Source organism: Asterias amurensis, chromosome 1 (assembly GCF_032118995.1).
Source record: "Asterias amurensis chromosome 1, ASM3211899v1".
In the NCBI taxonomy this organism is placed as follows: Eukaryota; Metazoa; Echinodermata; class Asteroidea; order Forcipulatida; family Asteriidae; genus Asterias; species Asterias amurensis.
In genome coordinates, this window is record NC_092648.1 from 17,321,202 (window position 1) to 17,347,927 (window position 26,726).

The window sequence follows — 26,726 nt, forward strand, 5'->3', positions numbered from 1 at the left end:
GTTGGCTGTCCCAGTGTTTGTATAAATGTTTATGTGATACTCTTCTCAAAACAAACCAATAATATTCTCAGACCTCTTTTTGAATTACTTAAGGATTGTATAAGCAGAACCAGTGTATTAATTTAATGTAGGACTGCAAAGAGATGTGTTTTCCAGAAACTGTTTGATTCCATTTTTCATCATCATTAAATATTTTGGTAAACTTATTGTAAATGAATGTTCAATTATATTTATTATTAAAATTAATATACATAACTGTACTTGCACATAAATGTACTCAACGATTTGAAATGCAAGTAAGGTAAATCCATCAGTTCAACGACATGTTTGCAGATCTCAGACATACTATAAAGCAATGATATATCCAGGTTCGTGGCATCCCTTGCGAATGTGAAAGCTGAATTCCATTTATTATACACAGACAGATCTTTGTACCCGTTTATACTGCATGAGGCTGCATGGAATCGTGCACCTGCAAGTGGTTTGGATTAAATATTGATATAATGTCTGTGTTATAGGGCATGTATCCGAAAATTGTGAATGCACTTTATAGTGTATTAGACAATTTTGAATACAGTTCGTAATCAAGACACTTTTTTGTTGCCATGTGCAATACCCGTACCTGCTTAAAACAGTTCATAAATGGTTTTTGTTTTCCTAGAGATTATGTGCACATTCATGTCCTATTGTGCATGTTTACTGTACACATTGACTTGCGTAGTTCAATCTGGAAAATAAGGACGGAAATTCAGGGAATTTGTTACAAATCCAAAAGGATGATTAGTGCTAATTTGAAGAGGATGAATGGTAAATGAGAAGAATTGTTCAATTATACATGTACACGTACATGTGGGAGGAAAATCCCAAAAGGAAAACCCATGCAATCAGATAGGGATTGATCCACTAGTTCCGGTCTGAGGGGTAAGGATTCGAAACTGAGGTCTGCAGGGGTGAAAGTACTGAGCCAACCAGATTACTAGTAGCATGTAAGAAATAAGCGTTTGTAGGATTTGAAACTTTGCATGGTGGAAATAATGCCATATAAATAAGCGTTTAGATAAGGAATCGTCTGTTGTTGGTCACACTAATCAACTCAAATCAAATTTTTGATCCAGCCAGAATTCAAGAATACTTCTGAATATCTGGATGTTAATCATTTTACCCCAAGTGAGAAAATTCCACATTTTGGGTACATATAGAGAGATAAACTTTCTTTAACAGTTTCAGCCATTTCCTTAATTTGAAATAAAATTATATGAGTGTGATGTCTCTTTTTCGTTCCTGGAGAAAATAAAAAATCCGTTTGAAACATTGGTGTGTTAAAGCCCATCACGTGGTTCACAGCGTACATCTCAATACCAATCCAGTATCAGAGCTATTAGTCATGATTCACAACACAGTGTCAGAAGTGACTTGGTATTCTTATTCACGAGCCAGGCATTATTACCAGGCATTTACCAATTAATGCCCAGTCACACACTATGTGCTGCACCTCTCTTTCACTTCACTGTATTCATAATGCAGCCGCAAAACAAACAAGCACCTCTATATGGACTCTACTCTAAAAAGGCACAGCCTGAAGTGAATTACTTTCACTATCAGCCATGCAGGGATTTCAAATAAGACCAATAATGCATTTTTTCATGTTCATTCTATAGATGGATTGCACTAAAGCGTCATCGACCGTCATATTTGATGATAAACAACGCAAAAGTGCTACACGCTGCGCACAGCTCTTCGCCAAATGATAGCCTTGCACGCGCGCACATTTCATCAAATATGGCGTTGGATGACGCTTAGTGCAATACATCTATTGTCAAAGTCAAAGTCAGGAATATTCCAGATGATGGGAATCCCTTTTCACCAGACTAGGCCAACCCTTCATCCAAGAGCTAAAAGTGTGAACCAATTTGAGCCAGAGTTACACAGAGCCTTAGACATACACAATGGTTCCTGCCCTGAAGCCACTTTAACAGCTTAACCTAGCTGAGCCATGTATGATGCGTGGCTTACGTGCATCTTAAGAAATTGGAGGAATATCCTTGTGCGAAACGTGACCAGAGAAGAGGAAATTAATAAAAGCATTTTCTCTAAAGAGTTTAGTTACACAGTCTAGAGCCTTCTATACAAGGTACAATATAATCTACATTTAGCTTTTGCAATAAATCCATTAATAAAATTAGATCTTTCGTCTTGTTCGCTGGGATCTACTTTCTTTTTATTTGTAATCCGAATTACTTCCTTTTTAATTGGTTTATTTCTAGTCAGTTAATGGTTATAATGGATTATTAATGTGATTGGCCTAATGTTCCCCTGAATATTGATTTATGGATATTGATAAAGATGTTTATTGGATGACTATTGAATAATTTTTAAAGTTTTGAAGAAGAAAAAAGCATCAATGTATTTGATAATGTTTTCACACCAAACTTGAAAAGGGTGTTTTAAAACTGAAGGCCTAAACCTTAATGTTTCCATTTTGAGGCTTGTTGAGCGGGAAAACATTTTTTAGTTGAGCTTGAAGTTGTCTTCAGCGGATGCCATCTCGGGAACCTCTGATGGTCGTCCAGCATCAGCGTCCTAAGCTCAGTGTTTCTTGTTGTGTTGTGTCCTTCTCCAGTTGACCTTTGTACGTTAGTCTCCTCCTGCCTTTGCTCCTGTTTCCATCGATGTTACAATGTTTTAGGAGAAGATAAGATAAGTGCATATACTACAAGAAAATAATTGCAACAATACTACGCAGTTCTTATAGCGCTTTGTCACACTTGTCTCATTATTTCTTTTAACGAGGTATATGGAGCTAGGCTTGACATATAAGACCCATTTATTTACAAAGCACCATGTACACAGTTTACCTTGTGCTGTGGTACAATTTGCAGCAGACCGTACCAAGTGTACTGGATACTTTGTGTGCGTTAGATGAATGGCTTTATGTCCACTCCGAAGGATGAAGCAAAAGGCCCTAATGGTGAAGTGTCTTGCTTAAAGACACATGTGTCACGACTGGGACTCGAACCCACACTCTTCATTAGAAACACCCAGTGCACCTGACTACTCCTGCAGCCACGACACGCCATTTCAAATGCCTAACATTTCCTGTATGCTATGCACAAAGCATTGAAGTATGTCACGCCACACCTACTCCTTATTGTGTAATCAATCAGCGCCACAGATTGTCACTGTACATATTGACTAATGTTGAGGACCTTATCTCTTGTCTCCTCCATGGCTTCTTCAGTTTACTTCTCTCTTTAAAGCACTTTAGGGCCTTGGAGAATGGCTCTAATGTACTCTCTACATCAGCTAGTCTTGATACAAGACGTTGTTATTCACTATCACTCAACTATCGCAATCCCCCCGCTCCACTTCTCCTAGCCGTGCACAATACTATCGAACGATAGTAGGTGCTGTTGGGAAAACTTCCAGATCACCCAACGAAACAACACTAAACAAATACTGCGGGATCACGCCTTACAGAAACGCCCTCTATCGATGGAATAGTCACCATGTGTGTAGCATTGAGTAAATGGGGCCTACACATGTACATGTATATGGTATAGAGGTTGACCGACTTAATAAGATCGTCTTGCACCAAGACTATATCGGTACATTACCATGTGTGTGACTCAAAATGAAACTGTTGTGGCATAGTGAAGTATGGGTTGGATGTCTTGAGAAATAGGCTGATAGATGGAAGGTTCTCATCATGAATGAATAAGAACAAAACTGAATCTTGGTAACAAACTGAATACCTATTTGAAAGCGGTAGCCTTAATAAACGCATCATATTTTTCATATGGTTTTATCATCCAGAGATTCTGAGAGAGAAGACATTATGGACAATTCCACAGTTACTCAAGTAACATCAAAATAGGTATCAAAAATCTGACACTTGATGATTTTCCTTAAGTTCTTTCTTGACAAAGCTGATATTGGACCGCACATTGTGAGATTTGATATTTCTTGTAGAACCTTGCAGATGCAATTTTTATACAATATGGTTTTATCAACTACCCCAAAAACATGAATAAAAAAAAATAAAAAAAACTCAGGTAGCAGTAGTCATTGAAAGAAAAATGTATTTGAAGGTGTTTCCCTTAAAATGGATCTTGAACTTAGCCAAAGAAATTGATTGGTTCAACAGGATCAGCGCCATCTGTCTGTGTTCTGCTAATGCACACATTTACATTGTATAATCTGTGTAGTATTGTAAGGGAGTTTGACCTGTTATCAATGCTACTAGTCAAAGCCTAAACATAAGGGTGTGGCAGTAGTTGTTAGTAGCTTCGTGTGAGAAACACACCCTTTGACAAAGAATGACGTCATTGCCAATTGAGGAACCCTACCCACGCAGTCACAAGATCACAGGAAAGATGCTCCACCCAACACCCAACCTATAACACTACATGCACTAAAGAATTGACCATGGAGGATGGCCTACCTACCATGGACAGTGCAGAATCAATACCTCTAATCACCAACTTCTGGAAATTTTACATGACCACTGCTATTGATGAAATTCAGCAGGTTGCACCTTTAATTAAATCTACATGGAAGTAAAATTTTAGACTTTTTTTTTCTGAATTCAGACTTTTTATGTCTGCCTGGTGAAAAAAAAATGTGTGTTTAAATTTGCATGTAAAGAAATTGAGTGCTCTTTTATGACAAATTTCTTTGCCACCTAGAGGCTCCTTGAAATTTGTAACTCCTGGGGTTACCAAAAGGTGGACCACTGTCCAACTTTTGTAAGAATTGGATCCGTTTTAGACCTCTTTGTCAGCATTAATGACTCTCACCGCTGATTTCAATTAAACCAGAAGAGGGGAATTTACTCTTGCAAGTTCACTTTAAAGGCACTGGAACAGTTTGGTTATTGTGAAAGACCAGTATTTCCACTTGGTGTGTCCCAACAATGCATAAAATAAGAAATCTGTGCAAATTTAGACTCAATTGGTCATCGAAGTTGCAAGAGAATAATGAAAGAAAAAAACACCTTTGTTGCACAAAATTTGTTTGCTTCAGATGCCCAATACAATTATTTTGAGTAATAACCAATTTCCTTTAAAGTACAATCTAAAATGTGCGTATAGACCACGAAACTCAGTGACAGTGATCCTTTCTTACTAAAGACTATCATAATACATGATTTAATTGCTAAAATGTCAAGGAACAATGGAAGGTCTTTATATGCTCTGCCCAATGCCATCAATTGACGACATTATTGAGTGGATTATTCAGAAGCTACTGTTACTAATTGAAGTGCAAGTGCATGTTATTAAACCCTACAGTGAGATTGTTGTTGTGTGCCTTCACATTAGTGGAAAACATTAGTGAAAGACTGGTAATCTAATACGGGAAGACGATGCTTAATTAGCCCTAACTGCTAGCTTGCCCTTGAAGATCACGCGCGTGCAACATTTGTCACGCTTGCCAATCTTTCATTTGATGACTTTCTTTGCTAATGAATGAGAACAACCTATGGAATCGGCAGCTAATGATAATATTTGCATTGATTTTATTATTGGTATTTTATTCCCCAAGTTAATTCACATCAATTTTTTTGTTTATTGTAACATTACTGTCTGCAGAGGTGGACTGCTGCCTTTACACGCACTACTCATCAAGTTGAGCACCATTTGAGCACCATCTGTTTTTACATTCTCTCTGAAAATGATCAGATCAGACCCATATTAGACCACACAGATTAGAAATTGGTTGTTTACACCACTGGCTGTTATGTCTGCACATAACATACACCAATGTTCACATTGTGTTCTCTCTAGATTAAATTTGCTCTAAGCTTCTGGCGTGTTGGGGCTGAGTAGCTAAGAGCACCGTACTCAAGCTCTGGTGTTTCTGATCAGCAGAGGGTTGGTTGCAGTCCTGGTCATGGCACTGTGCTGTGTCCTTGATTAAAGACACTGGACACTATTGGTAAATGTCAAAGACCAGTCTTCCCACTTGGTGTATCTCAACATGAGCATAAAATAACAAACCTGTGAAAATTTGAGCTCAATTGGACATCGAAGTTGCGAGATAATAATGAAAGAAAAAACACCCTTGTCACACGAAGTTGTGCGCTTTCAGATGCTTGATTTCGAGACCTCAAATTCTAAATCTGTGGTCTCAAAATCAAATTCATGGAAAATAACTTCTTTCTCGAAAAACTATGTTACTTCAGAGGGAGCCGTTTCTCACAATGTTTTTTACTATCAACAGCTCCCCATTACTCGTTATCAAGTCAGGTTTTATGCTAAAAATTATTTTGAGTAATTACCAATAGTGTCCACTGCCTTTCAGACACTTTACCATAATTGCTACTCCTTTGCATAGGACATAAAGCCATAGGTCCCACGTACTCTTACTAAGGAAGAGTAGGTGGTTGACTCCTGTGTTTCTGGTTGACATACACGTCAAGCACCTTTGTGTACAGGTTTCCTCAGGCTTGTAAGCTACAGTGATAAAGTTCACTTATGAAGCATCCTTGGTTTCATGACCAGAAATATAGTAATAATGAATGATAATAAGTTCTACTCAATCTTACTTTGATATTTTAGAAACACACTTTTCTGTTACTAAGTAGTTACCTTTAATGCCTACGAGTACAGCACTACTGTAGAATTTACTGGCTCTTTTAGCCAAATGTTTGCACACTTTTTATCAATGAGCAAGTAACACATCATCGCTCATGCCTCATACTTTACAGTGGCAACAAAGGTGATTGTCTCCCTGCCCCCTGGTCATTGCCTTGGTGCCCTTGAAATGCTCCAGTAAAAATTACAATTTCCTCATTAGGTGCCCTTTACAAAAGAGAAAAATGCCTTGTGGCCTTGCCCTTGAAAAAAACCCAAAACATGCAGGCCTGTACCAGAAACTGAAACCTTGTGCACAAAACTGCATTATTTTAGTTTTCCTTATCTACATTGTTTATGCAATATTCATAGAGTTTCAACACTTCAAGAGCCTTACATTTAAAATTACCATAAATATGCATTGCAACTTTGAAATAGTGTCAATATCCGTTTTCACAAATTGAGACACAGATTCCTTTATGAACTTACACTGTGGCACTCACTTATCTTCATTTTCACAAAGTGTGACACACACACGCACATAATTTTGTAATATTTGGAATGTGACAATGTGTATACCTTGTCTGATTTTTGTTCTACCTTTTGTGCATTTGTCTAAAACAAGTTTACAATTATTATAAAAATCGTAGCTACATGTAAATCCACTGAAGGCACTTCCTTGGCTTTAACAAGTGCTTATCCCTGCAGAAAATGGAAGAATACAATGACTTTATATCCTGGCTACATTTAGTATGATGTAGGTGTAGGAACACACTTTGGAAACAAAGATAATTGCATTAGCTATAAATATATTTGATTTAATATTAATCAACTTGTGTAGTTTCCAACTACACAAAGCTTACTGCTTTGTGTTTTGCTTTTTCTGTTGAAATTACCAACTGGATTAGTGCAAAACATATTGAAGCATAAAATGGACTACGTGTAAAAAAAGTAAAAAGAAAGAGAACAATGAAAAGATAATATAATGTAAATCAGCACTGCTGGGTGCCTACTGCCTTTTCTCAAGGGCAAAATACTGATTGCATTTGTGATGAAGATACATTTTTGTAATGGTAATCGTGATGGAGGTGTGGATGACATTGTAGGTTGGAGGAAGGTGTGGGCTTTCTGTAGTAGAAAGCTTTAGCTTATGGGCACAACTATTGAAGAATATAACAATGAAGGATATGACTTTGTACATTACTGCCAATAATCCATCTTTAAAAAAATAATGTCTTCCTTCTTTTGACTGGTGTATCATTAATAATATTACACTTTTTGTGATTTTGTTGTCCAAAGTATTATTTGTAAATTGTTGTTTTGTGTTGTGTGCTTTCCTATGTGGTTATGTTTTCTTCAATCCCTTAGACAGATTCATCATTGGTAATCGATGTTTGTACTTTGTTGTCCTAGAGTTTTATGTAAATGGTTGTTTTGTTTTAAGGCTTTCGTTTATGCATGATCTGTTGTCTGATTAAAATGTATGTTTTTCAGCACATGGTCTCTCCAAAGCCTTCCGGCCATTTTGAATATTCAGAATACTAATGACTTGTGTTTAATTTCCTTACTAGTGCCATAGGTTTTTCATAATCACATTCATGAAAATATTAATTGCCTCTCGGAGCCCAAAAATTAGATTAGAAAAACCCGTTTTCCTGATGTTTTGTGTGTGTGTGTGACTGTTTGTGTCCTGCCTCTGGTGTTGGTGATTTGGCGGCACTCTTTTACCTCGAAAAATCCAGCAGTAATAAGCATCAGAAGTCAGATGTCTTGAGGCCATTTAATTCTAATCATTGAAATTTTCTTATTTGTTTTTTGATTGCTCCAGGATACAGACTGCCTTGAGCTGACCAGTCTGCGAGATGCAAGATTCGGAAAATATGCAAATGTCCCCAAGGTATGTATAAATTCTTAACTCGAATGCCTGTCACGATAGTCTGCTGTTTCACGCTTGTAGACTTTTCAATTTGATTAGAAACGAATTTGTTCTTGTACGGTTTTTCAGTGGTGGTACTAAAAAGAGTTAATTTTGACCCTTATGCCCCCAGTTGTGTTTCTTTTTTTGATTATTTCATACGCATAAATAATAAGTGTTTGTTAGTGCAGTGCTAATAATATTTTCATGAGCTGAGGTATGGAATGTTCCACTCGTTGTCGAGGCAAAGCCCATTTGAAGGGAACATTTTGTATCTTTCTCTCACGGCGTTGTTGTACAAATAAACCCGGCATTGTACAAATGCAAAACATTCATTATTCGTTGTTTCTACATGTAACATCCAAGTAGATTGTTTTAATTGGAGTGGAGGCTAAAACAATAAAAATAAACAAACTGTACAATCAGGACTCAAATTTGGGTGAAACAAAGATCAAAGGGCTCGAAGCTCAAATTGGGCAAAACTGGACCAGAATTATTTTAACAAGACAATAATGTGTTCCACTCGTGAAGCCCAATTGAATGGAAATATTTTTTCCCAGCTATGCACATACGCAAAACGTATCCGAGTAGATCTTTTTAACTCGATTGGAGGCTAAAACACTATGAGTACTCACACTGTACAATCAGGAATCTAATTTGGGGGTAAAATCTCTGAGACCGAAGGGCTGGAAACTTAAAAGGTTAACTGGAAATAAGTTCTAACAAGCACTAATTAAGAAGAGTTATAGCATTTTTGTTATGGGCAAGTTCTTCACAACTCAGCAGATTAGTAAGATTTTTATCAGACTGAATGACACAGGACTGCCCGACTTCATAAGTTGACTGGCCAAATATTAAAAATCCCTGGCCTTGGGCCTTCAGTCCAGTGTAAAACTCAAGCCCCATACAAGATTGTATTCTAGCATCCACTGATGGCAGTTTGTACCACTCAGTGTACCTTCAAATGTTGTGCACAAATACCCCGATAATGTCAGGCATAAATGTGGAAATTGTGAGGTTAGCCATACTGATGTGATCCAAGCGTGATGGGTCAATGCAAGCGTACAATCGTTTGTATATGATAGAGCCTCGTAATTTAATTTTGTAATAGACATTTTATTTTTGGGCAAATTGCTTGATAATTGACAGAAGCTTTTTATTTTAGGAACTAACTGAATCAGAATTGACTTTGAGTTGTACTCACAGTTGGGGCGGGGGTGGGGTGGGTGTGTGGAGCTATGAATAACCCAATTATTGCGGTCATAATATGGGTGCAACTTCCTGGGTTAGAGTGGCTGAAATGGAGTGTACTGCCTGTTATTGTTTAATACTGGGTATAAATTGACCTACTTTATATTTGGATGTCTGGTATAGACCCATAGAGCTATATTTCTTATTATATAGCTCCCTGTTAGCTTTTCAATCACTGACGGGGTTTTTTAGTTTATGGACAGGTGAGTACACACTTGTACATGTATAAGCCAGGATTTAGGAAAAGTGTGTCCAGATTTATTAGAAATTACAAACAATTGGTGTCCAAATTGGTCACTTGCGGTTCATTTGAGTGACAGATAAAACAGGGTGTCCAAAAGACACACACACATACACTTCTGGCTAACACTATACATGTACATGTAATGTACATGTATGTGATAACAAAATTGGATTGAAACTTATCTTCAACTTTAAAGATAAAGCTAAAACAAATGGTAATTATCAGAAAATTATTAATTATTTTTAGCCTGAAAGATGACCGATTATAAAGTTCGTACCAGAGTCCCAAAGTTCATACCAGTGCCGATCCCCTAAACAATTATTAATGTCTGATTTTACTTTCCATATCTAGTATAGACTCATTTGAAAGCAAGTATGCCAAAATTAATGTTAAAAAAAAAAAAAAAAAATGAAAACATTCCAGAAATAAAACCAAGGGCTCAACTTTTGGGGACAAATTTACGCGACCAGAAGTTAAATACGAAAATGAAATACCGGCACATTTTGATTTTTCAACCGCTTTAATTTGAACAAGCACTCAGAGAAGATTTATCTCATTTGTATTATGGATAAGTATCCTTTAATACTCAACCGAATTGAAAGCGCTTTGTTAGACTGAAAGTCAACATTTGAACAAAGGCGCAAGACTGACAGACGTGTCCAGTCATGGGTATACAGGCCTGCCAGATGCTTAAATCACTAGCTTCATTCCAATGTACATCTGATGTGTACAGTTGGCAATGAGGAAATGTTGAATGCAGTGGACACAATTGGTAATTACTTGAAATAGTTATTGGCATAAAACCTGACTTGGTAAAGAGTAATGGGTAGAGGTTGATAGTATAAAACATTGTGAGTAACGGCTCCCTCTGAACTGACATAGTTTTCGAGAAAGAAGTAATTTTCCATGAATTTGATTTCGAGACCTCAGATTTAGAATTTGAGGTCCGAAATCAAGCACCTGAAAGCACACAACTTCGTGTGACAAGGGTGTTTTTTCTTTCATTACTATCTCGCAACTTCGACGAACAATTGAGCTCAAATTTTCACAGGTTTGTTATTTTATGCATATGTTGAAATACACCAAGTGAGAAGACTGGTCTTTGACAATTAACAATAGTGTCCAGTGTTTTTAAGTTTTACATGCTTCAAAAAGAAAACTCTAAATCAGATGAGGACCGGATGGCGTCCTCCACTAGGGATAGTAAGTTTCTACAAAAGGATAATACAATATTTTTAAAACTCTGCGAAATCAGACATTCCTTGGTGTATGGTAACAACTATACATGTACATGTATACAGAAATGTCAGTTTCAAGGAGTTTATGAAAGAAGACGATGAAAAGAACAGTTTTCTCCAGGAAAAAATAAACATTGAACCCTGGCATTTCAAATAAAAACTACTTGATTCCATCACATTTGTTAGGACATTTTCAATGTTAAGATGATTAGTGTGAGTATTAATTGTATACCAATCAAATAACTGTCAGCTGTGTCCAGAACGTAGAAGCAGTAGCTTTCCCAAATAAAACATTTTTATGTGATCATTAAAGGAACACGTTGCCTTGGATCGGTCGAGTTGGTCTTTGAAAAGCGTTTGTAACCGTTTTTTTTATAAAATGCATATGGGTAGAAAGATGTTGTAAAAGTAGAATACAATGATCCACACAAACATGCCTCGAAATTGCGTGGTTTTCCTTTTACCTTGTCGACTAACATGTCGGCCATTTATGGGGGTCAAAATTTTGACTCCCATAAATGGCCGACCATGTTAGTTCGCACAGTAGAAGGAAAACCACGCAATTTCGAGGCAAACTTGTGTGGATCATTGTATTCTACTTTTAAAACATCTTTCCAACCATTTGCATTTTATAAAAAACGGTTACAAACGCTTTTGTTTTGACCAACTCGTCCGATCCAAGGCAACGTGTTCCTTTAAATAGCACAGACAAATTTATTCAGGAATGGAATCTTATCTCAACGAAAAAGTTTGTTGCCACTATACTTGTTGTAGAAAGATATGTGTAGTTAAGGAGTGCCAGACTGAGAGAGAAATTTGAAAAGATGTGATGTACATGTAGCCTTCTTCCCTCATTAACTGATAACTGTTTATGACCTTCAAACGCAGATAATCTCTATTCCCCTACTTGTTATACTTTCCATTTGGCCTTAAAGGCACTGGACAATATTTGTAATTGGTCAAAATAGTATCAAAACTTACTTGGTACAAGCAGTACAGAGATGTTGATAGTATACATCATTGTGAGAAACAGCTCCCTCCGAAGTATTTGTAGTTTTGAGAAAGAGGTAATTTCTTACTCAAATATTAAAGACTTCAGACCTAGAGCCTTTTTAAGGTTTCTAAATAAAAGCACACAAATGTGTACAACACGGTTTTTCCTCTTTCCTTATTCTCTTGCAACTTCGATGACCAAGTTGGGTCAAAAGTTCCACAGTTTTGTTACTTTATGCATTTGGATACACTAAGTGGGAATACTGGTCTTTGACGATTACCAAACAGGTCCAGTGCCTTTAACAAGCTGGCTAATTAGCTCTCACTAATCTAAGCCCGTCCACACACCTCCCTAGTGTTTCAATTACAGCGATGGTTCTATGAACACATCTAGCATTATATCAACACATCTAGCATTCTATCATCAATCCTTATACCTCCTGTATCCATAAAGGCCTCCCAGGTATCATTTAATGGCTGTTGTCAAGACAACTGGTAGTTAAGGTTTTTTCCCCTCTTTTTATTAAAAATCTTGTCGTTTAGGTGTTTGAGGCCTTGGATTACAAGTGTGCAGTATTTGCCTCGCTGACAAAAAGTCCTTCCTTGAAGGCACTCGACACTAATTACTCAAGTCAAAATATATTTTAGCATAAAACTTACTACCTAATGATCAACGGAGAGCTGTTCATAGTATAAAACATTGAAACAACTCTCTCTGGAGAAACATAGCTTTTGAGAAAAAGGTAATTTCTCACTGAAATACTTGAATCTGAAAAAGACTCGAGGCCTGTGAAGCCATTTATTCAGGCACCTGAAAGCACACACAACTGTGAAACAAGGGTGTTTTTTCCTTTCATTATTGTCCTGCAACTTTGATGACGAATCAAGCCCAAATTTTCACAGGTTTGTTATTTTATGCATATGTTGGGATACACCAAGTGAAAACACTGAGTGTTTGACAATTACCAAACGTGTCCACTGGACATTCCCTTTTATATATGGAAAGTGCTGGCAGTGCCATTGCAGGTTTGATTAACTTCTATTATAGAGTAGATACACTTCACGCATTTGTATGCTTCACTTTGTATCAGCCACCATTCTTGCAAAAATAATGGAAGAGCTTTTAAAACTCTCAAAAGAAAAACCTCAAAGCATGTATATTACATGTTCTGTGCGATTGCGCTTTGTGTAATTTATCATGTAACCCACACCCATGTGTATTCATGAGCATGTCCACGCATTGAAACTGAGGACTTAAACCGAAGGAATCCGGTTGATTTGACAGAGCACGGCCATCTTCACTTTGCTTTTCATGTACAAAACCAATATGGAGGTTGCACAAAAAAACCAGGAGAGCATAAAAGAAGTCAATGTTAACCTGATTGAACATGGGTGTGGACAAGGAAGAAAATAAGGCCTTGCTTCTATTTAAGGAGCTTTGTTTTGCGTTTTGTAAGTTGAAAGATAAACAGAAAGCCCGGAGTGATTACACGCAGGAAAATAATCCATAATAGGAATACACTGTGAGAAATGTTACTAACAGATAGGCTTCTCAGATTCAAATTTGGGGTTTTTAAACAGATATCTTTTTACATAACCACATTACTTCAAAGTAAAATGTTTCTCAAAATTCTTTATACTAAAGAAACCTGCTGTAAGCTTCTAACCAAAAGTTTGTATTGCCCTTAATTTTAAGAGTGATTGCCAAATGTTATTTAATCCTTTTAATTTTAAAGGCAGTGGACACTATTGGTAATTGTCAAAGACCAGTCTTCTCACTTGGCGGATCTCAACATTTGCATAAAATAACAAGCCTGTGAAAATTTGAGCTCAATCGATCATCGAAGTTGCGAGATAGTAATGAAAGAAAAAACACCCTTGTCACACAAAGTTGTGTGCTTTCAGATGCTGGATTTCGAGACCTCATATTCTAAATCTGAGGTCTCAAAATCCAATTCGTGGAAAATTACTTCTTTCTCGAAAACGATGTTACTTCAGAGGGAGCCGTTTCTCACAATGTTTTATACTATCAACAGCTCCCCATTACACGTTACCAGTAAGGTTTTATGCTAATAATTATTTTGAGTAATTACCAATAGTGTCCACTGCCTTTAAATGAAACTGGTGTGGTACCTGCTGTTAATTATTCAAGATCATAGGCAGAACTAGACTCTTGACCCCACTTCATTAGAAAGTTATTACCTTCAAAATTATTGAAAACAGTTCAATCTAACATTCTGCTGGTACAGGATACAAATTAAACAATGTAACACTTTCATAACTATAAATTTTAAAATTAAATTCAGTGCAATGTAAATTTAAAAATTCCTTTTGTTTATACTTAATTTTGTGTATCTATTACTTTTGTTTTGACAGGTTGGGAATACATGAGTAACACTTACAATAAATTTAGACTCCTTGTTGGTTTAAAAGTGTATTATTTCAATTTGTTTTGTTCATCTGCTCAATTAGTGTTTCTCTCCTTGTTATCTTTGACAGGATGGGAAGATGCGAGAAACATGCATTATGGGATCGCCAGACATTCCTCTGGAAGATAAAACGTTAACCATTGTCCATGGACCAGATATGGTCAACAACAGTACTCTTAATTTCTGCTCAAACAGCGACAAACTAACACAGGTAAGGCATTGTTCCCTTCAATTGTGTCTTTATTGCTGACAGCTGTATTTCAGAAAAAAAAGTAGTTCTCATGACTTCTATAGTCATGTCGGTGCAAAATTTTATCTCAATTTTTGCGAAAAAGTTGTATCTTGCACACAAAGTTTCCCTGCGAAACATTGTATCTCCACACATACTTGTTTTTGTAACAGAAGTGCTACTTTTAGTTTTATACAACTTTTTTTGCACTGATGTGATGATATGAAGTTTATGAAATTATAAAAGCTCTCAAGTTTAAGCCATTTATGTTGCTTTCTCTTTGAATAATTCACACAAAATTATTTGAAGAAACTGTTCTTTTTCTTCATTTAAAATACAAAATAAACTAATAGAATTACTTTTTGACTCGAGCCAAGAGCATAAATTGACTAGAGTTGGTTTTAAACCTGCTACTCAATTTGTAACCAGCCGTTCAAATGAGGAAGTGCTCACCATTTGACACCTTATTCAAAGTAATTCCCACTCACTTTCTTCCTTACATAAAAATCTCTGAGTTAATACAGGACAAATTCCTTTCTTTTCTCTTGAATATGTCGAGCCCTTCATTTTAACAACATATTCAGAAATAATTAGAATATATTAAGAAATAATCGTTGTCTTTTAAAATTTAGAATCCTGAATATTTGAGTTATCACCCTCTGCAGCAATTTTTACCACCTCTGTGTGCAGATAACACCCCATGAATAAATACACTGCCTAAATGAGTGTGTACAGGCTGTTAATTCTTGTCAATAAAAGATCGCTTGCTGGTCCTAATTCCTACGCTGTCAGGGCTGTCAGTGTTTTATGAGTGCGTCATAAAGGGGCTATCAATGCGTCATCATTGTTCTCGAATGTGTTGTCATTTTGCTCAGCGGCTAGGTGGCAATTAATCAGACATCGCCCTGGAAATTCCGGAATTAATCGGCTGTTGTCAGGAAAAGATGTTGCTGTTGGACCACACCAATAATATTTTGTTGTTATTTTCTGGAGGCAGTTTTTCATCTTGAGAATAGAAGGTCTACTGGGACAAATTGTTTGTCAATGTGTACTTAACCTTGTTTACAATGGTTCCAATGTGTTACATATGTTTGCAAGCATGCATTGATATTATACACACTGTAGGGTTTGCCCTTAACCTTTTTTAGTGACTATCCAGCAGGACCAGTATAAGCTTGTCATATCACTAGTCTGTCAGCTTTTTTCACTTGCCCATATTTCTAATGAAATAGACCGTATTGAATAACCCACTTGCTGCTATGAAAGTCGCCATCATGTAGGTCAAACCGTATGCCCGTCTAAACGCTTACATCAAAGAAACACGCAGCACGCAATGTTCCCAGTTTGATTTCTACGGCGGCACACACACACACACACACGCACACGCTCGCAGATGCCATCTTGTAGGGCAGATATTTGAACGGGAAGGTCATATTCAATATGGTCTATTTGGGATGTTTTTCCACACTGAACTAGCCAGCCGGACGACTTAAAGTGAATGTTGAATGGTTTTCAGGTGTTTTAACTGGTGTTTGGCCACCAGACCGCTGTTAAGGAAGAATGATGCACGGACTCTAGCATTCAACTTTTTAGTGTTAGAAGTTTATAGACTAAAGGGTGTTTTACTCAATTTATTTTGTCCTATTTGTAATGCTATTTGTTATGGCTCAATGTGAAACACACAAACTTTTATTGTACGTACTAATAAAAAGGTTGAGCTTCTAAAAATAACTTTATAGCGCTGACACAACACTTGGCTTGTGCTTTGATGATACAGAGAACACGTAAATTGACAAAAAGCAATATAAATGCAAGGTAGATGTATCAATCGTTGTGGTTACCCGCTCATAAAACATAGCATTTGAACTGCCTCTAGCTACCGGGCAATCTTGGTGGCCTAGTTGGTAAGACATCTGCACTAGAGTGGCAAAGGTTGTGGGTTTGAATCCCACCGGAGTTAAATGCCTGTGAATTTTTGTTCACAGAACCGGGGAAAGTACCTGCTGAGTATACAATGCTTACACACATTGGCGTATGGGTAAAAACTAAATAATAACATTTATTCAAACTTGTAATAATGGGACAATCTTTAATCGTAACTTGTCCGAGTAACTTGAATCAGAAATCAAAGATGAATAATTGTTGTAGACACACTTGACAGTGTGTGTTGTGACCAAGCAGTCTAGCGTACCAGAATCAAACACTGGTGTGTCTTATCAGCAGAGTGTGGGTTTGCATAACTGCTCCCCGGTTACCAATCCAAACCAGGATTCAACTGTGTCCATGCCTTCAAAAATGGCTTTCAAGACCCACCTTTTCCCCTAGTCTTAGCTGGTCGCCAGCATCTTTGTTCTGTCTTTTCCTTCTTTCTTCAGTGCCTTGTATCATTTGGCAAATTGGCTCTTTTTAAATATTATTATTGAATACATTTTTGTGAAACAAAAGTTAGCAGGAAAGCCACTTCCCAGATGGTACCTGTGGGATGATACTTTGTCCAGTAATCTTATTCTGCTAAGCAAACTTGATTGTGCTTAGCAAGAATTTGTGCGTAAGAAATTGTATAACAACGGGACCTGGTCTTTACATCACTTGTTTCCTGAAGCAAAAACTTAGCATACCTGTAATAGGAGACATTGTTATAGTGCACAATGCAGGAGCCTCTATTTGCAACATAAAACATAATGATTTTAAAGCTATTTGTTAGAAAAATAGAGATGAGAATAATACTAATAATGACAATTTGTTTTTAATGCGCCAGTTCCAGACAAAGCTGTTCAAAGGCGCATGACAATGTACAATCAAAATAGTAAACCATTAAAAAACCACATTACACATTATACATTATGACTAAAGGGAGAGGATCACATTTATGAAGTAACAATAAAAATGTACATTACAATGTTTAAAATGCAGAGAACAACCAAGAAAATTTGAAAAAGAGACAACCAAAATTAGAAGCTCAAAATAAATGAGTCTTTAAATGTCCCTTTGAAAGTCTGAAGAGAGTCAGCTTGGCGAATATAAAGAGGGAAGTCATTCCATAATGAAGGAGCAACGAACTAGAAAGGTTCTTTGACCATAAAATGTAGTCTGCATCAGTAGCCAGTGGCCAGCAGAATGGCGAGGACGAACAAGAATAAGGGATTTGAGACGCCTGAAGATAATCTTGTTATTATTAACGTCCTAAGACTTTAGTACTCCCGAATAGGTTGGAAGTGTTTTCTAGCATTTTTTTTTTCAGAGAGTAGCCAAGATAAACACCTCGCTTAAAAGAACAAAGCATTCAGTGTGGTAGTGTCAAAATCAGGGCTGTGGCTGTTGCTTGATGATCAAGCCAAAGGCGCTTAGTACGAACCGGTCTTTGCAAGTTTTCTGCTTGGAAATGAACAGTTTTGTGTTACCTTGGTGAGCTGAAAGATCCTTTGAATGGGCACATCCAACCATCCCAGGGGAATGAATGAGCTACACTTATCCAGAATCGATGCAGTTTCTTCGAATATGATGTTGGCATTGTTGTCATTTCTTGAGGCAGCCGACTCTCCTCCTGTTGCCATCACAACAGGTTTGAGACGCAATGAGGGGGAGCAACAAAGAGATCAACAGCTACTCTAGTTTTCTCGTCCCTCTGAGATTTTCCCTCCAGCCTCTCAGGTGTTCATGCTCCAATTCCGAAAATGATGGAAAATTTCTGGCTGTTGGGGGTTGTCGGTCGGGATGGTTGACGTTTTTTTTGTGGTAGATGTCAGACAACCAGCAGCTTAGATGTCTGAGCCAATTTCCCTGAGTGCCATGAAATTGATCCTGTCATGTTGTGCCATCTCGTTTTCTCACTCCCCGTCTTGTGTGACACTTGTTTCTAAAACTCGTTGAGTGGGATTGCTGTCAAGGAAAGCTCCCACTCACAGTGAGCTTAATATCCACTTTTCCAAGCTCCGGGCAATCTTAAGCATCTTCTTCAGTAACATTACTTCAAGTCATTGTTGGAAGTTCATCTTGAGGGACATGACTGGGGGAAAATGTAGCAAAAAGAGCAACGAGGAAGGTTTTGGTGGAATTGTGAACAGTTTTAAATTCTTTGATTGAAGATTTGAACTGGGGAGATTTTTATTTAGGGAAAAGTTGAAAGCACTGGGTGTTTTTCTCCTTTAACATCGTGTGAACACAAACGATGGAAGGTGGCTTTGGCAGTCAGTCCGATTTATCACTCTAAAATAAAGTCTAAGAGGCGTCAAGTTTGACATAATACATATTGACCTTTTGTCTGACATGGTCTTACACACTGGGCCACATGCAATATGTGTCATGGGGGAAAAACAAGGCATTCCAAAGGCCCAAGTGACAAGAATAAAAAGGTATTCTTACACATGCCTGAGGTAAGTTGTTATCAAGAGGGTAATGTACTTATGTCTCGGTGGCGCTGTAGATGATGGTGAGAAGAGAGGAGAAAACAATTCTTGTTGTCTCTGCCTCTCTGAGGAGGACCCTAGACTCTCTGGATACTGGAAGAGGGAGTGAGTCAACCTCACACTACTCAGGAGATTTGAAACTCTTAATTCCTGATCACAAATGAATACAAAAAACATTCATGCCTCCCCCAACCTTTCCCTCCCATTCACTCTTGGTGTTACCTGTAAATCAAATTGTGGCTGCTGCAGGGTGCTCTCACAAAGAACGGTGATAGCTTATTGGCGAGTGTTTGCATCGATTCAGGGTATGCTTATTTGATAAGTGTGAAAGGTATACTACGAGTTACTGACTTGTGCTGTACGGTATAATATACATGCCTGTACGGTATAATATACATGCAAGGGGAAAATAGCATGAAGTGTAAACTCAGATGTAATATTAGATTTCCTGAGGATACCACGGGACTCCGCCTGCAGAGAGATTCACCTACAAACTTTAGTGTAACTAGATAACAATAATCAGGGCCTGCGTGTTTTTTTTCTGAGGTATTGTTAGCTTTTTGTAGGTTGTGGAAAGATAGATAGATGGGCCTGATGGAATTAAACATTCAGGGGAATCTAATGAAATTTTGAAGTGTTTTTGTATTCCTCTTCGCGGTTGAAAGCTGTTAAACATGTTGGACATTGCACTCTATCTGTGTGTGCTTTTGACTGACGCAATCAAGACAAATATTTTGAGCAGCTCTACGTGCAACTCCGGTTAATAAACTTAAAGATAGTCGTCGGTCAGTCACAGAATACTGCATAAACAAAATTTAATTTCCGTGTGAAGAGAAAGTAATGGAAAAGCATTCCGGCCAACACGCAGCATTAGTCTACAGGACTCAACATTAAGACTGGATCATGGACCCGAAGCCAGTGATTTCAGTGTTGGGCCAGTAAGCTCAAGACAGGACAAGTCTAGTGGTCATTTTTTTTTCTCAATTCAACGTCTTTTTCTCAAAATAATGATGTTCAAATGTTGAGTTTGAGTCTCAGAAATATCTTTCAATCCTGCCAAGTATCACCCATAAAACAGAAGAGATCAATCTTTTTGTAATTTTTTGTTCAACTCAAACAGTTAAAAGTTGGTAAAACCGTGTTCTCATTTTGATCCTAGTCTCTTTTCATTTTGATTCTGGTAAACAAAATCCAGGTCCAGTGTGGAATTTCCCCCGAATTTAAAGCCCTGCTCTACTGTTTTGTTTTCCTTAAATTTTTCTGAAGTTATGCTAGTAGGCACTATGACCAGGAATTTTGAATGAAAAATTCTCAATCCATTCAGTTTATTTGTCCATGTATTAGTTTTTAATGTAATGATCTTGATAGCTAAAACATAATTATCTGCCGGAATTTCAACCACCCCCAACTGTTTCCTCTGAACTCCCCTGCCTCCAAGCTTATCACAGGTGGGGTGAGGGATGATGGATGGACTATCCGCCTCCAGAGCTGACTATGTGGTCTAAGACATCAATTAATCAACAATTCCAAAGATAAGAAACCTCGGCAGAGACGGAAGGATGAAACCGCAAGACATGTCGCGTCTTGTAAAAAAAAAAAAAAACGTTGAGGGGGACAGTCTCAATGGAGGACAACTTTGTTATTATGAGCCTGAGACGTCTCGATTTTGAAAAGATGAATCTCGCCAAGGGGGAGAATTTCTTGGAGAGTGTCTTAAGAACCCCCCACCCCCACCCTCGAAGATGCTATTATCTGTCCATTGTCTGCGGTAACGCCATGGCTGTATCCTTCACGGGATTTCATTTCATTATTAAACCCTCCAGGGTGAATTGTGAACATAGGATTACCGTGAGGTAGACATGTACGCAACTTCTCTCCTAAAGCGTGTTTATTATTATTTCCATCTTAGACGTCCCTAGCTGGCAAGGCTGTATATTACTAACAATCCCCAAAAGTGTAAAAAGCTTTCATTTTGTTTTGTTAGTTCAATTAGTCTTGTATCTCTTCATTGTTGTCAAGTTATAGCTTAACAGTAACTTGATGAAATAATAACTACATGTTATATACATTTGATATTAAAAAATCCAGAATTTCATTTAAAAGTCATTTCAAAAATGTTTGTTTTTCTTTCTCCATTTTCATCTTACGGAAATCAGAATCCAACCTTTTACACTAAGTACATCTCCCACGATGGAATAATTTATTCTGCACCTTGTCATTTTTGTCCCTGGATAAAATTACACCTCGGTATCCAACCAGAAGAATTGGAAATGGAATTCGATAGTGCAAACCTTTCTTAGGGATACACCATGCGAGGGGTTTACACTTGTAATTATGTGATGGAAACAAGTTGGGCTCACTACAACAATGCCAATATGTTGCACTCTCATGGAAGTCATGTATTATTGACGTTACTCTGGACAAAACAGTTTTGAGCGATCATCTTTCAAGCTAGCACTCCAACGGGTTGAGTAATATTGACCGAAAGCTGATCTGAAGTAAAAGAACAGGGGTGTGTTTGATCAAGCGTTTTGTTAAGAAGCACCTCTGTACTTTGTAGAACTCGTCACCAGTAGACTACATTTTAGTCAAAGAAATCAGATAATTTATCTGGTTTATTTTCAAGTCTTTTTTAGGAGAGCTACACTTGGCCACCTTCCAACCAAAAAAAGGTTTCTGTGATCATTTGCAGAATATGTTAACCAAGTACAGACAACAAATGTTTGTATATAAATAAGGCAATATTAACAGTTCATTGAGCATGAATAGTGAAGGCAGGCATGCTTCAGTTTAGATGTGTAAAGGTAGAAATATTTAAAACAAATTAGCCTTGAGTTTGTTCCTCTTTTGTGTAAGGGCAGTATTTGTATAAAAACAGTTTATTGACAAAATTATTAAATATCACATTTAAGCAGTTGAAGCTTGTTATCCTTATTCCTAATGACAAACCTATAGGTAGGACAATGAGATTAGACACTAGGTTGTGACCTTGAGAAATGGTTCATCAATAGTGGAAAACTGAAGTGTTTTTAAAAATGCTTTATTAGCATATACAAAGTACCACCAAATCAAAAGCTCAAGTAATAACCAACAAGGGAACCTGACTGGGTTATGTTGTGTTTGTACTACATGTAACAAGCCATTGCATGTACACAATTTTTGTATAAAACTTCAAAGCAAATGTGCAATTCCATGGTCAGTCGCATTACACTTTTCTGTGTCATTTCTTGATCTTGGTGCTAGAAGTTCTATGTGAGATATTCTTTCCACTAAGTTTATAGACTGATTTGAACTTGAATTGCCCAAATGCTTTTCTTGAGTGCACTTTCCAAATGGCGCTGTTTACTGCAAGCAAGATAATATTCAAGACAATTTATGGATCATTTTGGCTTGCAGATGAGGGTGTTATTATATGAACCAAAGACTTATGAGCCACCAAGCTTTTTTTGTATTTTCATGAGTCAGGCCTACAAAAAAAAATACACATTGCTTATAAAATTTGTCTTTAGTTGCAAGGACAACAATTTTAAAATGTTTTAGCACTAAGAGGTTCCCATATAAATAATAATAAATAATAACAAGACTTGTAAGTTGTAATGCGCACGTATCCACCATGCTGGGTGTTCAAGGTGCAGTTAAACCAAAAACAAAACAAAAACAAAACAAAGAAAAACAGACACAACAAAATTAGTCCTTGAAAACCTGTGACATAAGATAAGTTTTGAGAAGAGGTTTGAATGTTCTGGTACAAAGACAAGATCTACGATTAAGTGGTAGAGAGTTCCAAATGCGTGGCGCAGCTGAAGGAAAAGACCTGTCTCCCCATGAGTGTTGTGACTTGGGTTCACAGATGAGCTGAAATAAATATTAATTTTATTTACGTTCTTCTCTTTTCTTGATGTGTGACAGGATTGGGCAGAAGTGATCTTGAAGATCGGATACCATAGGTCAGCGCAGTATCCCTCACCATACAAACTTCTGGAAAAAATGTGAGTATTCCATTCGTAACACAGTGTAGGTTCGAATCCCACTTTTGGCACTAATTACTATGTATTGTGTGCGTGTTTTCCTTTGGCAGAAATGTGAAGTCTTCATATGAAAAATACTCTTGTTATTCAAATTAATGTCACCATGAAATTCTGGGAAAGGATAACATGACATGCTTTGATTCTGAAAACCGCAGCACAGGACTGGAAATTAAAAAATAACATACAAATTATTAATTTTGTTTTTCCTTTTTTTCAGTTACACAAAGTTGACTATCATGCTGAACAAGGAAGGGAAAATACCGATTAAAAGGTGAGTCCCGAACTGTTAATTGTTTTAATTATAATAATATCATTATTGTAGTAGAAACCCAGCAATTTGAAACCGACACAGAGACGTGAAAGTTTAAGATGGAGACTGAGACCGGGAGTGGGAGATTGAGACCAAGACTGAGACTATGAAAGTCTCGAGATCGGTCTCCAGACCTACAGCACTGATTGTAATACTCGCATGCAGTACTAATAGTGGTTTATCACACCCGAAAGGCATCTCAAAGCAATCATGATGACAGGTATGCACTGTTTGATTATGAGACCTTGTATAGGGTTTACAACAAGGTGATGCATTGCAATCTGCAGCCAAACCATGCCAGAAACACCTGAGCGAACACCTTCTCTTAGGGACCATGGATAAACTATGTCACGGGAACGACTGCGTCGCGACGCGTTTCTTCGCGTGACAAATTGAACAAAAGAAAATCTACAGAGTGGAACGCGTTCTTCTCAACCACCGGGTCTTGAGGAAGACCTACTGTATAACAAAGGAACAATGGTGAGGCCGAAAACCACTGTGTAGTTATAATCGGCTTATCTGGGTAGATATAAACCCAAGTTGTTTCCACTGCAATTTACGTAAACTGTCGTTTCAATAAATAAACAACAACCAAAAATCCATGTTAATTATAATAACTGTGTCTCCGGTCTAGTTTATATTTTGACTAGTTTTTTTCAAGTTACAAAAAGATTAATCCTAGCCCTTTTCACGCAATAAGTCAAAACACAACCGCAGATTAAAAAATAAAAAATATTGCGTCTTTGCACGACCGCCATGCAAAATAATCCCCCAAAATACAACAGAATAAAACAAAATCAATAGGAAAAACATCTTACTTTAAACAGTAAAACTATACCTTTTTTTGTACATCCAAGGTATCCAAAATGTTTCATGTTTGAACAATGAAGCCAACACATTATGTAGTTTTTCTTAAACACGCTAAATATTCCCAAGGAACTGCTGAAAATTCACCACGTTGTTGACATGCCCAAGGTACCAGCAACGGCGCCAATGTTGTACGCTGGTTAGTATTGCAATTTTCGGACACCAGATTCTCCCGAAAGTCTTAATCTCAAGGCGGTTGTAAATAATTTCGTAAACTGTTGCGCAATTTTTCCAATGGAGGGCGGCTCTCCCGCTATCACATTGTTTAGGAAAGCCCTCTAGCGTTCAATGTTTCTTGCATTATAGTTCGTTGCACGCAAAGTACCAAGACTACTAGGCCGGTATATTGAAAACACTGTGTGTGAGTGTGTCGCTGGATATAGTGCGTTTGTGTACTACCATAGAGTACCGGTAAGGTCTCTGTCCTTCCTCTATGGTACTACGATGTAATTTTGCGTTGTGTTTTGTGTGATTGCGAGCCGGTCAGCATGATTTCGCAGTACCTTTATGAACAAATCGTGTAAGTGTAATTATCTCTGTAAACACGGGTCCTAATGTAATAATTAGATGTAGATACAAAATAAGTTGGCGATGATTTCAATTTTAAGAATAATAGTCACCACTTCAACTTGTTATGGCAGTAGCATATTATTGTATTGACTTTGGTAAACTCGAGGGTTGGCTGTACATGGACATCTCCAACCCATTGTCTGGTGTATACCTGAGCTAGACCGCAAACACTAATCCTTCACCCCTTCGTGGCTTACTTGCGAGCTGCCTTGTCCATGTAATCTGAACAACAAAAGGCACCAACAATAGAGTTCGATAATGAGGGACCTTAAAAACCAGTGAAGCGCTTAATCCATCTTGGGACGGGCGCGTGACAATTTTGGGACGGACTCGTTCTAGAACGAGTCTGACCGCGGGTGGCCGCGTTCTTAGTTTATCCATGGTCCCTTAACGATAAGTGTACAGCCGTCAATTTCACAAAGAGTTAGGACTCGTCTTATCTTGAGTTAGGACGAGTAACTCTTCCTAACTTATGATTAATCTCAAGGTCTGCATGCTACATGCAGGGTTGGGACTCGTCCTAGATCCTAAGATTAGTCTTAAGTTAGGAAGAGTTTTTTAAATCGACGGCTGGGTTCTGGTACACTGTTACACGGGAGCTGTGGTTTAGTGTCTTGCTCAATGATACAGTTGCCATGACCCGTACCTGTACCCCCAAATTCTGACACCTAACACCAAAGCTTGAGTCTATAAACTGATCAGCTAGGACACTCCACAAAATGATGGCGTGGAGACAATGGGTTAATAATAATAGTAATAATGATAATAATGAAGTCTTATAAAGTGCACAAATCCACAAAAGGTGCTCAAGACACTGCAACAAAGGAAGTAAAGAGAAAAACAAAAACGGAAGACCTGGGTTTAGTGATCAACCACTCAAGCCTTTTCATTGGTCATAAAAATAGCTACACTCCCGTAGATAAGACAAGCACAAAGTACTCCTCCTAAACAATGTTGTAATCAGCACCTTGTCTCCAAAACAACACAATGAAGTTCTCAGCAATAAAAGATTCTGCAGAAGAAATTAATCACAACATTAGGTGGAATAAACATTTCTGGGGGAGTTTTTGCGTCATTTTACATGAAACCATCATAATCATCACTTGACAGTCGTCACCTCCTCTTCAGAAGACGCTTTCCAATCCTAAACCTTCCTCCTTGTTCCAATTAATGAATACAGGTGCATACTTGGCAGCTCTGATAAAACCCTGGTACATGTATATGATACACCATTCAGAGATTAATCAGGATGGTATTCGTTGTCAGTCAAAATTTCTTCTTCAAATGACCGACTCGGTGAAGCAAAATTCCACCAATAGATGTTAAATTTGCATCTGGGATAAAGAATATTCATTTTGGTTTTTACCCACATACACCGATGTGTGTTAGCACTGTATACTCGATACTTTCCTGAGTTCTGTGAAAAAAAATCACAGGCATATTACTCGGGTGGGATTCAAACCCACGACCTTTGCAATTCCAGAGCAGTTTCATACCAAAAATTCAGCTAGTTGATCATGTGAAATTATTCAGGTTTTGTGGATTTGAGGAATCATTTTGATTTACGGTCAGAGCGAAATAAAGGGAAACCTGCTATTAGGTTCAGGGAAAAAGATTGATTTTTGTTGTTGCGATTGATGAGACGAACTAAAGGTGCTTGATTAGGTGATCACC

The 26,726-nt window shown here is 37.6% G+C and overlaps 1 protein-coding gene across 9 annotated transcripts in view; it reads left to right on the forward strand.

Moving 5' to 3' along the window:
- Positions 1–26,726, forward strand: part of LOC139948012 (1-phosphatidylinositol 4,5-bisphosphate phosphodiesterase beta-1-like) — a 110,675-nt gene that overhangs the window by 16,596 nt on the left and 67,353 nt on the right. For all 9 annotated transcript variants that reach the window (XM_071946044.1, XM_071945970.1, XM_071946008.1 and 6 more), the window contains exons 3-6: positions 8,401–8,469; positions 14,713–14,853; positions 23,187–23,266; positions 23,523–23,576. In XM_071946044.1, the coding sequence (XP_071802145.1) occupies positions 8,401–8,469; positions 14,713–14,853; positions 23,187–23,266; positions 23,523–23,576 (344 nt within the window). The remainder of the gene's footprint in view (positions 1–8,400; positions 8,470–14,712; positions 14,854–23,186; positions 23,267–23,522; positions 23,577–26,726) is intronic.